This window comes from Parasteatoda tepidariorum, chromosome 5 (assembly GCF_043381705.1).
Source record: "Parasteatoda tepidariorum isolate YZ-2023 chromosome 5, CAS_Ptep_4.0, whole genome shotgun sequence".
In the NCBI taxonomy this organism is placed as follows: Eukaryota; Metazoa; Arthropoda; class Arachnida; order Araneae; family Theridiidae; genus Parasteatoda; species Parasteatoda tepidariorum.
Window position 1 is genome coordinate 80,441,662 of NC_092208.1, and position 13,277 is coordinate 80,454,938.

The window sequence follows — 13,277 nt, forward strand, 5'->3', positions numbered from 1 at the left end:
AAGTTTAAAAGATATGCTCTAGAAATGTTTTTTCTTTCATTTTCTGAAACACCATAATTTTTAAAGAACATGATAAAAACATTATATATTTTTATAAAATATGACTGTGAGTGGGGATTTTATTACAAATTCAGATATTCGGAACACCATGAAAGGGGTCGGGAATTCCATTTTAAAAGTTAGATTTTAAGGCGACCTAAATCCATGACTTTCCATGATTTTTTGACATTTCATAACAAATCATGACATTTCATAACAAATTTTGTTCAGTACCCAAGTTCATGATTTTTCATGACTTTCCAGGTGGGCAGAAACTCTGTAAAAAGTATTGATCAAGTATAAAATAAGTATAAATTAAATATAAAATAAAGTGACTTAAATTTTGCGATCTCAGACAAAAAGATCTATTTATATTATGATTTGTTTACATACCTGGAAGGCATTACAGCACTGATAAGCATTTGTTGATGTGTTGCCCTGGTAATATTCCAATTTCTGTTTACTATTTGGTGAGGTGTTACAAATTTTTGGTTTTAAGACTTTACTTGATGCGGAATCATATACTTTTGCTGTCTTCTTTAGCTTCTCACTTACGGAGTGCTTTTGAGATCTTTGTACAAAATTGAACTTGGGAACAGAGTTTTTTCTTTCAACAGAAGGCTCCCTTACAACTGAGACTTGTGGAACCTCATTGGAATTAAAATTCTGTAATAGAACATTACTTAAATATAGTACTTAATTATTAATAAAATTAAAATGGATAAAATTTTAAAAAAGAAATGAAAAATAACATTTTATAAATTTTATTAAAATAATTCAATTTTTAATGAAAAACCAGCAATTTAGGGTCTTGCATAGGTATAATAAATGTATTCTACACTGCACACATCTTTTGGTACAGAATTTACTACAATAACTATTTTTAATTTAGGCAAAAACATTTAAAATATTATAAAAATATGTGTCAAATTATGAAGTAATCCATAAATCCATTTAAAATAAATAAATAAAATTTAAAAAAAAAGTTTTTTAAAAAGTAAATCACAATTAAAAACTGAAATATCACTACTGAGTGGAAATTGTAATCTTACTAAATTATAAACAAAAACATTGCAGTTTAAATTCTTTTGAAATATTGGGAATTTGCAAAAGTTGAATATGGTTTGGTAAGTTTAAAATGCTTATACTACTTTCAAAATACCTATTGATATGAAACATATCTTTATAAGAAATGCTTCATACAGCAGCCATTTGCCAAATAATTACAGCGTAACCAGTTGTGTCCTGTGGCAAATCTAAAAGCAGCAAAACTTGTTCTTCTTCATGCTGAAGAGATATTTAATATAGGACTCCCATTCTTCTATTTAGATCTCCCTTACCTTCTTTCTTTTATAATGAGTATCTGTATTTCTTTTCATAATTCTTAATATTAAAATGAAAGAGTATTTATTAGTCCTTCTTCTTCTTTGCATTAAATATAAAGCAGTGTTTCTCAAATTTTTTTATTCAATGGAACATTAAAATATTTCATTATTTTATCATGGGCTGATAAAATTAGTTATTTGGACCATTGACATACTTTTTACATTATTATTGGGATAATATTTACATTTTTACTCAAATATTAAGTCTCATTTTCTTCAATAATATTGTCAATGGATTTGTTATTTGTCAAAATCTGCATTGCTTGGATGGGCATGGTTTCAACAGTACCTGTAATCAATCTTTAAGCCTGGTTCTGAATTTTTTCAGTCTTTTAACTGCTGTGGCATACTTTTAATTTAGCGATTGTGTTCAGAAAATATTATTTTTAATTATTCATGACTGCTGTTGTTGTTGTAGTTGATTTACGTCACACTAGAGCTGCACAATGGGCTATTGGCGACGGTCTGGGAAACATCCCTGAGGATGATCCGAAGACATGCCATCACAATTTTGATCCTCTGCAGAGGGGATGGCACCCCCGCTTCGGTAGCTCAACGACCTGCACGCGAAGTCGAGCACTTTACGGTAGCACAGTTTAACGAGGACCCATACCGCACACCCTCGGTCCCTACGCAGACTGATCCAAGTGGGTCACCCACCCGCACACTGACCGCAGTCAGTGATGCTTGACTTCGGTGATCTGATGAGAACCGTGTCTTAACGATCAGTCCACTGCGGGACATTTATGACTGCTATACAAAACAAAGGGTCATTTACAATTTTCCCATGAAAACTCTCAACAGCTAATCACGGCCAAATCCAATAGCTGATACACACTTGTGCAATTTGTAGGAAAAAAGTGAAATTTTATATTGACCAAAAATTTAGTGTTTGACGGGTGCACTGGACATACGGTCAATGAATAACAACATTTTTCGTTTTTGCCTCTTCATTGTCTAGTTTTTCCAGCAATCTAATAAAAATTTCGGCTGTCGTCCACACATTCTTATTGGCATCATAAACCAGTGGTAACGTTTTGATTTTCCTACCACTAAAGGTAAAGGTATCTTTTCACTTCTATCAGAGTTTGCACAAAGCAGCACAGTAAGGCGATCCTTGCTTTTTCTTCCCACTTTACATTTTTTGCATTTAAAAGCTAAAGTCCGAATTGGCATCAGGTGATAAAAAAGACCCGTCTCATTGGCATTGAAAATGTCTTTAGGTTGGCACTCACTTGCCTGAGAATTTTTTGTTCTGCGACAGAATCAGATGGAACATTTCTTGATTCACCACTTACAACTTGACGCGTGATCCCAGCATTTTACTCTCATTTTTCCAACAAGTCCCTATAAATTTTCAATTCGGTTCAAGTCAGGTGATTTTGAAGACCAGTCGAGATGTGATTGAGTGTCTGAGTGTTCATAAAACCAGTCACATATTCTTCTAGCTCGATAAACTTTGCTGTAGTCATCTTGAAAAATAGAGGTATAGACAACATACTCATCATGAAGATGATAACTGAATTGACTAAAAGGCAACAGCTAACCATCCACAATGCTCAAATAAACAAGTTGGTTCATGTTAGTAGCCACCTCAGTCAATGGGCCCAATCCATAATAAGAAAAACACCCCTAAAATATAACAGAACCACCTCTGGCTTTAACCTGACCTTGCACACAGTCAGGATGAAATGCTTTATCTGGTCCTCAGTACACTCGACAATGTGCCTTATTTGAATAAAGGTAAAAAAAAACTTGATTCGTCAGATCATATTACATTCTGCCAGTCAGCAGTCTACATTCGGTAATTTTTCATCCACTGAAATGACATAGCTTTATGTGCCTGCGTGAGTAATGGCCTCTTAGATGTTTGACTCCAAATTCAGCTCCCATTGCAATGTTCTCTCACTAACAGGTTGGGACGGACCTTCATTCACTAACTGAAGCAATTCCTTGCGGGTTTGGAAACGATTTTAAAAGACAAGTTGTGAAACACGTCTCCTGTCCCTTTCATGTAGAATCTTCTTCTGACCACAATTCTGGCGGAGTCTTTCGTGAACACCAAGTATTACACCGATGCTTGTAGACAAGTTGAACAATCCGCATCTGTAACTTCAACAAAGCCAACAACTTCATTCACCATATGACCATGGGCACGACTAAACACAATTGCCCTTTTTTGCCACTCTGTCACATCCTTACACATACCCATATTTACACACAATTTCTGATTAAAACAAAAATATCTCTGATGGCCACTTGCGAGTGCGCACACAGCTGAGCAAGTCACTTAACTAAAGCATCATCTAGCAAAACCTAACGATTCATCAGTGCTTGAGCACTAGGGTGACTAATTTTTGGTCTGGAGAGCTTACATAACATATAAAAAACAATGCTAATTTTATTTTTCGACTGTACAATGCACAAAAAAATAACTTTGAATAGCTTTTGATCTAATGATCGAATTTTCATTTACTAGGACTCAAACTTAGTAGTTTAAGGGTCAAATTTAAAGGTAGATGATATTTTAATGTAAGCAATCAAACACAAAAAACTGCTTTTTCTAAATAAACATATCTTTATTTTAATGGATTTTAATAACTAACTCTCAAAATATGGAAGATAGCTGCCATCTAGAAAAAATGGTCCCAATAGTTTGGTCAGGAGGCAGGTGAAATTTTAGACCCCAAAGTGATTTCTAATCTAATTTAATGTTGACTAAATTAGATTGTAACATTAAATATAGATACTCTTATTAACCTAAAAAAACTCACAAAAATTAGGGGGGAGTGAGATTTTATTAAAAAAAACATTTATTTTTAAAAAAAACTATTTAAAATTTTTTTTATTAAATATTAGAAGACTTTTAGCCATTGATTTACCCGAATTGGATTTGCACATAATAAAAATATAAATTTAGTAAACAAAGAAATTTTTAATTATAACATATAGTTAACTCAATGATTTTATATAGAGTTTAATTACATTAGTTGGATATCCACTAATTTTTATTAAATTTTTAAAGAGTTTGTCTACTTATTTTTACTATAAATAAACATTACTACAAATTCTTTTAATTCTATTCATTTGATTCAAAATAGTATTTAATTAAATATTTTTAGAAACATTAGAATTCCATGCAGTTAGTTTATTTATATTAAATTCAAAATCATTTCTTTTATCATATAAATCAACAATGCAGATAATTTCTTCTTTTTTAACATTTAAATCTAAAAAAATTAAAATTAGTATTATTGTCATGATTACGAAGCAAGATTAATTCCTCTGGGTAAATATTATGTGTGTCTGTGTGTGTGTGTNTTTAATTGAATGCCGTTAAAGAGTTTTGGTTTTTAAAAAATATATATATATATATATATAAATTTGGCGAAATATGATTTATATTGGTAGTATTACCACTATTTTATTTGGCTGCAATTTAACAACCTTCTCAGATTTTTCAGCATTAGGCTTTCCATTTCTAATGCATTCTTCTAAGAGGGCATCTATTTCATCATCACTTTCATTCAAACTGTTACAAAACTCAGCTGTCTATAAAAGAAAAAAAAAGTAAATCAAAAGTGCAATTTGATGCAAAAAAAAAAAAAAGAGAATTGTCTGAAGAACTAAAAGAAGAACCATGTCTCCAAGAAAAATATTTTTTTTACTTAACATACTATTTATTGACATTAAAAAATCATAACAGCCACTAACGCCACTGTTGTTTTCGGTGTTCAACCAACAAATTACATTTATTTTGCTGCACAAAAACAATATGACTTAGAAACTTGCAATAATGAAGAAGGGTAAAAAAATTTACAAGTATGGTGGAATAAAAAATTAATTTGGCATTCAAAAATTAGTTTGAGAATTTTTGACTGTCTAACTTACAGTTAAAAATACTCTGCAAACCTATCTATAGCCGCAGGAAAGTTAAAAAAATTAAAATTTGACAGGTTGAAATGACCTTTTACTACTTATGAACATAGCACAATTTTTTTTTTTTAAGATTCCAATTTGTTTTTAAGTTATTGCAATTTTAAGTACATTTTTCATTAGTTTTTTCTCAGTTTTTGCTTTGAATGATGTCGACCCTACATGAACTGATATAGAAAGTAATAAGAAAAAAAATCTAGAGCGCCAGAAATGTTGCAAGATATGCATCTTAACATTTATATTGAAATTTTTAAACCCCTGAAAAAATAATTTAAGAAAGATAAAAATAATTTCCTATTGAACTCCTAAAAAGATATACATCTTATTATTGAGTAGAATTAATTCTAATTTATTTCTTCTCAATTGAGACACTCAATCTATGATCTATAAAGTATTTTTTTTCTTAAGCACACTTGAATATTTCTCAAATTCAGGATTATATATTTTATAAACAAAGAAAAATACTTTCTGAAAAATATCAGCTTTAATTTTTAAAAAAATTAAATGAGAAACAATTTTGATGGTTGGAGAACAGTGCAAGCAAGGGTCAAAACAAAGAAAGTAAAATAAAAAGTACACTTTTTTTTTGTAAAAGTGAATATGAATACATTTCAATGTTTGGGTCTAGAAAATCCAGGAGTACTTAATGCCTAAAAACAAATAAAATTACTAAGTTAGGTTGTTTATACAGGTAGCAGCAACAAAGTTTTATATCTGCCAGCAAAATACCAATCTTGCAACCCATAAAAAGTTATGTTCATTACAGAACACATAAAAACACATAAAAAATGTCATAAAACAATATTGAATAAAAAAATTTAAAAAACACAAGTCAACTTCTCTTTGGTGAAATTTCATGTCAAAGTTCATCGGATAATCACATTAAATCTATATATTCATGATCGACTCAGCATTCCTTACAGAATTCAAAGCTAAGTTAAGAAAAGTATGAATAAGTAAACATTTTACCTCTTCATACTGCTTCTGTTCTTCTAAAAGTTTATCACCCTTTATATTATGTACATCTTCAATTGACTTCCTATCTTTCAGGTATTTTTCAGTAAGATGCACAGCTTTACAATCACTTTCAATCATACTAAAATCCAGCTTAGAATCCTATAAAAACAATTTATTTTTAAATGTTATAGAAACTCAAAAGCCTTAGTTAGTAAATAAAAGAATTTGATACCTTTGTAAAGACAAAACCAGCGAACTTTAAAACTACAATATTTTTGCAAGTTAACTACAACTATTTTATCACAAATGTAGCTAGTTACAGCTAAAACTAGTATTTTTTAAATGTAGTGACTACTAACTACTTTTGAAATATAGTCAGTACTTCACTACTTTTAGGAGATGAGCTTTGTTGATGAACTTTGCTGATGAACTTCATTTAAACCCATGTTCAAAACGATTTAGAATAAAAAAATAAAATAAAAACTTTTTTAAACATGAAGAATTAAGAAATATTTATTCATGTTTACGTGAGCCAGTTTGTTAATCTAAACCATCTTTTACAAATTTGATCTTTTAACCTTTACTTTTTATTCCTTTCTTGACAGCGAATAATCAATTCAAAAAATGCTATTAAAAATTCAAATATTTCTAATTTTCTACGTGTTTAAATGCTCTTTTATTTGTTCAACGCAATGAAGTACATTGAAAATAACAAACGAAAAATATGTTCCTTTTCATTGAAATAACGTCAGTTTTTCATAACTGTACATTTGCATTTGAAAGAGTGAACTAAGTGATATATTAGCATATTCATAATGGCTAGTTTAAATATTAGTAATACGTAATTTTTCTTGATGCTCGGTCACACAGGTGCATTCTGATTATGTCCATTGCAAAGATTTGTACCAATAAAATTAAAAAAATTAGTTGTGATAGAACCGTGTTTCCTTACTAAGCTAACTCTTAAAGTTGTTGCCAGGAGTCACTACAAACTCTGTTTTTTTTTGTATCGCACTACTCACAACACTACAAACTACTAAAAATTTAGCAACTACAGTAGTTTCACTACTAATAGCATGCTACTTCCGACCACCGGGCAAAACAATAATTAAAATATCTGATTTGGCTACATTCAGAAAGAAACATAATTTATCATTTACTAGTCAGAAACAAGACAAATAAAATTAATATATAAAACTGAAACAACAATGTTTCACAACTTTGGTTCAACAGAAAGACAACTTTATTTTCATAGTTTCATTTTCAAACAGCACACATAAAGACACACTTTAATGCAAACAGTTTTGAAATAAATAAGTGCAAATCAAACAAGGTTTCTCAATAAACTTATGAACGACTCTTATAAAGGTTTTGTAAAGGTATTGTTTATAAAGGTAAACGTATGCTCATAAGCTCTTATTAAATTTAAACATTTTTACAAGATTATTAAATTAAGAAGCAGGGCTCATTAGTTCAAACTTTTTTACTTTTATATCATTCAACAATAATCCAAAATTTGAAAATAAAGTTACAAATAATTTTAATGCAAAGTTTTTGTAAACATAGTTCATTCTTAAAAAATAAATTCCGAAAAAAATAATATCTGCTTTGGTTTTGCCCAAAGGCTGGCAAGTCTAGCTTCAGCTTTGTCGCTGAAGAAGATTTTTTTAAAAAACTCAAAATTTGATGCCAAGTATTACCAGGAACAAAACAATTTTGGAAAATAATCAATTTAAATAGAAAAATAATTTACTTTTAAAGCAATAAAAATGTTTTTACTGCTTTAAAAGTTTATTTAATGCAGACGCTATTTGTTGTCTTAGTGGAGAAATCTTTAAAAGTAGGAGATCAGAGAAAAATACCAAAGATCTACTTTTAAGAGTTATGAAAAATTTACTTCACTATCAATTTTATCAGTTAATTTGTCAAAAGACTATGTATTGAAAACGCTATCAAGGAATTTGCCATAAGACATTCATAGCAAAATAATATTTCAGTAATTAGTAGCAACTGATCATTAAAAAAATAATAAAAAATTTATTTTTCTTCGATTATAATAATTTTTTTTTCATGTTAATACTTTGTATAGGTTTTAAATATGATCTAAAAACATAAAAAGCACATAAGAAATTAATTTTTATGCTTCATTCACAGCAAAAAATCTTCCAATAAACAATAGTACTCTTAAATCAAAATTCAACATTCTACTTTTTTTTAAAAGTTTCATTACTTTTAAACTATAGTTCTTTTAGATTTTACGCTGGTTTTTTTCTCGCGTATATATTCATTTTTTTAAAAGTTTAAATCAATATTTACTATTAATCAAATATAAAACTGTTCGTAACCATATTTCATCAACCTGTCATGCTATTAAAGTTATAAATTGAAAGAAATGCAATTTATTACTTATTTTGGGCCCAAAAAATGAAATTTGTCCGGGCCCCACTTTTTGTTGGGTCGACCCTAATAAAAAGATTCAAGTTTTTTTCATGTATGGTTATAGCATACACATTAAGAATTTTAATTCCTTTTAAATTCTTCATGGATTAAAGAAATTCCAGCCATCCTCCCATGAACTAAAAGAATAAATTCACAGTAGTAGATTATATTTCTGGTGACAGATACATGAATTAACGAATTGAATGCCTTTGTTATCAAATGAAATAAATTATAGGATTGAAGAATATTTTTCCATTACTCATTTTAATATAATAAATAAAAAACATGCAAAGTAAAATGAATGTATCCAACAGTCCCAAATATGAATATTAATTGAATATTTTTATTTTCTTGTGTTTTTTGCACTCAATGCATTTTATAATCATAATATTTCTTTTTTTAGCAGGTCAAAAAAGTTAGACACGTTGTCTTTCAGTTGTAAGGAAAATTAATAAAAATAAAGCTTGATTTTCTACAATGGTAATAAAAAAAATTGAAGCACAGAAATAAAAGATTATATCTTTTATATAATGTTTAATCCATCAAAAGCACACCAATTTTTCAAAACCAAGTTAAATCTTCCTTCATGAAACTGGTAAATGGTAAAGTTATATGTTAATACACTAACTCTATCAAATGTATTGCTGTGCATATCTATGTACATATATATTTGATTTGGAAAGTTAATAATTAAAAATTTAAATAATTTTTTTTAAAATTTAGAACGGACTATTTATGAAATCATCAGCTGTGTGATTTTTTTTTAAAAATCAAATAATGTTAATTTCACATGCTGCATATTTTAATTTGAAACACTTCAAAAATTTACAATAAACTATTTACCTCACTTTTACATTCATTTTTTCCTTCTAAATTTTTTTCATTTTTATTTGTAAGCTTGACAATATCTCCAACAGCTTTATCCCTTTTAGAATTCAGATCTTCAGCTTTGTCCTCACCTTCATACCCATTAAAATCAGACTCGAGTTCCTATTCAAAATTATTATTCCATTATTTTAAATTCTATAAAATATTTGAAGTAAATTTTAATGTGTACAAAGAATAAACATTTTACCCTAATTAGGCCATTCCTTTCTTCTAAAGCACAACTATATTTCTCAGTATCACACATACTTTTAAGGGCTTTTCCACTTCTAATACATTCTTCTAAAAGAGCATCAGCTTCGCCATCACTTTCAATCACACTAAAATCAGACTCACCATCCTAAGCAAAGATTATTTTTAAAGATTTATTAATTAATAGTAATAATTAATTAGACACTTCATACATGTAGCAAAGATTAGAAATGCGAAGTACACCAGTGCCCAAAAGTTGGGCATAATTTGTACATGTGATATGCGTAAAAATTAGGCTTTTAGATCGTGGTGTATTGTGAAAGATCCAAACAATGTATTACAATTAGATCTGAGCAAAAATTAGAAATGAAAAGTACACTGGTGCCCAAAAGTGGGGCATAATTTGTACACACGATATGAGTAAAAATTATGCTTTACTCTTAGATTGTGGTGTATTATGAAAGATCTAAACAATGTATTACAATTAGATCTGAACAAAAGAGGGGAAGGTATCCTATACATGACATACTCGAGCACTACACAAATGATATTATCAGTTTTGAAGTGTTTTTTTTTACCTATGCATTCAAAATATATTGTCAGACAGATAGCAGGCTAATAATCTAAACAATTATTTTCATTAATTTCAAAATTTTGCATTTTAACCTTCAAAATAGTATGGTTAAATTATCACACTAATTGCAATTATTTTGTTTCAATCTTCTTCAAGATAAAGAGCAAGGTTGGGATTTCTTCCAGACGCTGCACAGGACACAGGTAAAAGGAGTTGAAAATAAAGAAAATAAAAGTAAGAAACTAGATAGGTATCAGCTACATTTTAGATTTTTAAATTCATGACTTTTCCCATGACTAATTCCTATAATTTTTCATGCCTTAATGAAGTTACTATTTTCTCAGACAAAAACACAACAATAAATTTAGAAAAAGCATTATAATAACATTAATTGAAATGATAGGTAAAACCAAAACTGTTATACTCTGCATCTAATTATTAATAGATTTTAAATTTTAAAAACTGAGTAAGGAAAGAGTTGAAGCAGTAAAATAGCAGAAAAAATACAAAAGCAAATAATTTTTTTTTCTTTTTTTCTGCAGAATTATATTTTAAAGATACTTTTCTTGTTCATCAGAAAGAAAAGAAATACTCCTGATTTCTCTGTTCTCATTTCAGAATTAAGAAAATTTGCAAATGACTGGCTTGCTTCAGCTAGAATTTTAAATTGATAAAATAAAAAAATAATAAAAAATTTCTGAAATCACAGAAGTTTTCAAAGATAATTCGCTCTAGAAAATATGTTTTTTCCTTCATTTTTTGAAAGAACATCATAATTTTTAAAGAACCTGCTAAAAGTACTTTATATTTTAATAACATATGACTTTGAGTGGGTATTTTGTTACAAATTCAGACATTCGGAACACCATGAAATTAGATGGGGTAATTGATATTGATATGACCATGAAATTGGTAAATTGCATTTTAAAAATTAGAGTTTTCATCAACCTAAATCCATGACTTTCCATGATTTTTTTTAAAAAATAGTTTAAATTATGACATTTCATGACAAATTTTGTTCAATACCGAAATTCATGACTTTTCATGATTTCTCATGACTTTTCAGGTGCGCAGATACCCTGTAGATAAAATATAAGAAACTTAAATTGATTAATGCAAATTTTTTAAATTTAACTTATAAATGAATAGTTCAAATTTGAAAAAAATAAAATTCAATGTAGTGCTAGAAAGAAAAATGTTTCTCTTTTCAAAAATTACTGTATACATCATATAAGCCAACATTTCAAACCTGTAAAAATTTACAAAAATCAAGGGGTCGACATATAGAGCGAGATTAAAGTTGAACATTCATTGATTGTAAAATATTGATGCATTATAAACAATAAGAGAGATATGAATAACTCTTTATGAATTTACTTATTTCAAAAACTATTTTTAATACATTTTATACAATTCATTTTGCATTTTCTCTCATCATTTTTTTTAATAAACAATGCTTTTTCAACTATGTGCAGAAAAAAATTAAGAGTAAGATAAGTTAGGAAAATTTATTTAAAAGTATTTCAAAAAACAAAATACAATCAAAACATACTATAAAGCTACAAATTTAAGAATTCCAGAACATTATCTTTATCGGATTCAATAATGTTAATAGTGTCGTCACACAAATTCGACTGTGCAATGGATTCAAAATCATCCTAATCTGCTGCGTCCCACACAAAAACCTCTTCACCCCATCCAAAAAATTTGAAATTCCACACTTTTCAAAAGATTTTATAATTACATTTGAATCTACACTTTGAAGCATGTTTAGTATCATTTGACACATCATGAAAATTTTCTGCTTTTTGTAAGCATTTTTGACGTAAAATATTTTTAACTAGAGACAATTGTGTAGACTTAAATTTTTGTTTATTATCTTTAGAAATTTTCAAATTTAGTTTTTTTCAGTAGTCGACCTATACACCAGACATATCAAAAAATTTTTATCTCATAATCAAAAATAGGGAGTAGACTTAGATACTTGGATCTACCATAGCTTTCTTATTATAATTTTATACAGAATATTAAAATCTAGTAGTCTATTAGATCAATTTATTTTAAATTTCAATTTATGTTATCCCTAATTTCATAAGCAATACACACTTATAAATTGATATATTATGTGCAAGGGCGCCGGCAGAATAATATAAAAGGGGGTGCAACCCTCTAACAAACTAGCCCCACCCCCAAAAAATTAAAAATATTCTGTTATTACATTTCGTTTTGTTATTGCATATACTTTCATCTGTTAATTTTTTTCAAGAGGCATTTCTTCATTGTTAACAAGATATTTTTTTAAGAAAAGTACGAATTTCTTGTACTAGCAAATTTTGCCTCGAGAAACTGTATTGATGGCACTAGCATAGCTACTGACTTTGAAACACAAATAACTACAAACAGTACTTTCGTATACTAGTGTGTTTGTGCACGCTTAACATTGGTATTTATTGTGTTGATGAAGTTTTACAGTTGTGAGAAGTCAGTGTGTTATACACCTTTGTTAAACTAAAAAACTAATAGAAAATATAACATTATTTACATTTTATTAAATGAAATTTAAAAAATATAGCTTAGATATCTGCCCAAGAAAAAAATCTTTTTTTGACAGCTTAGATAAAAAAAATCACTTTCGTGTGTTCGACTTATGAATAGATTTTACAAATTGACTGCATTCTGATATTTTTTATAGAAAAAAGTAAGTTTAATTCTTCCTTTTTTTTTACAGATTTATATATTCAATTTTTAATAGAATTTTTTTTAAGTCTTCAATCAGTATTTACAATAATAAATTTTCGAGAGTAGTATTTTTTAATGCTAAATGAATGTTTGTTCAATACTTCATTTAAGTTTTTTCTTCATTTAATTTT

The 13,277-nt window shown here is 28.3% G+C and overlaps 1 protein-coding gene across 5 annotated transcripts in view; it reads right to left on the bottom strand.

The window, feature by feature from the left end:
• The window catches only part of LOC107446061 (putative leucine-rich repeat-containing protein DDB_G0290503), a 42,869-nt gene that overhangs the window by 16,767 nt on the left and 12,825 nt on the right, over positions 1-13,277 (bottom strand). For 3 of the 5 annotated variants that reach the window (XM_071180680.1, XM_043053941.2, XM_043053942.2), the window contains exons 5-9: positions 9,832-9,981; positions 9,600-9,746; positions 6,330-6,476; positions 4,842-4,976; positions 433-705 (exon numbers count right to left, since the gene is read on the bottom strand). In XM_071180680.1, coding sequence (XP_071036781.1) covers positions 433-705; positions 4,842-4,976; positions 6,330-6,476; positions 9,600-9,746; positions 9,832-9,981 — 852 coding nt within the window. The remainder of the gene's footprint in view (positions 1-432; positions 706-4,841; positions 4,977-6,329; positions 6,477-9,599; positions 9,747-9,831; positions 9,982-13,277) is intronic. The other 2 variants (XM_071180678.1, XM_071180679.1) reach the window with 1 other exon arrangement.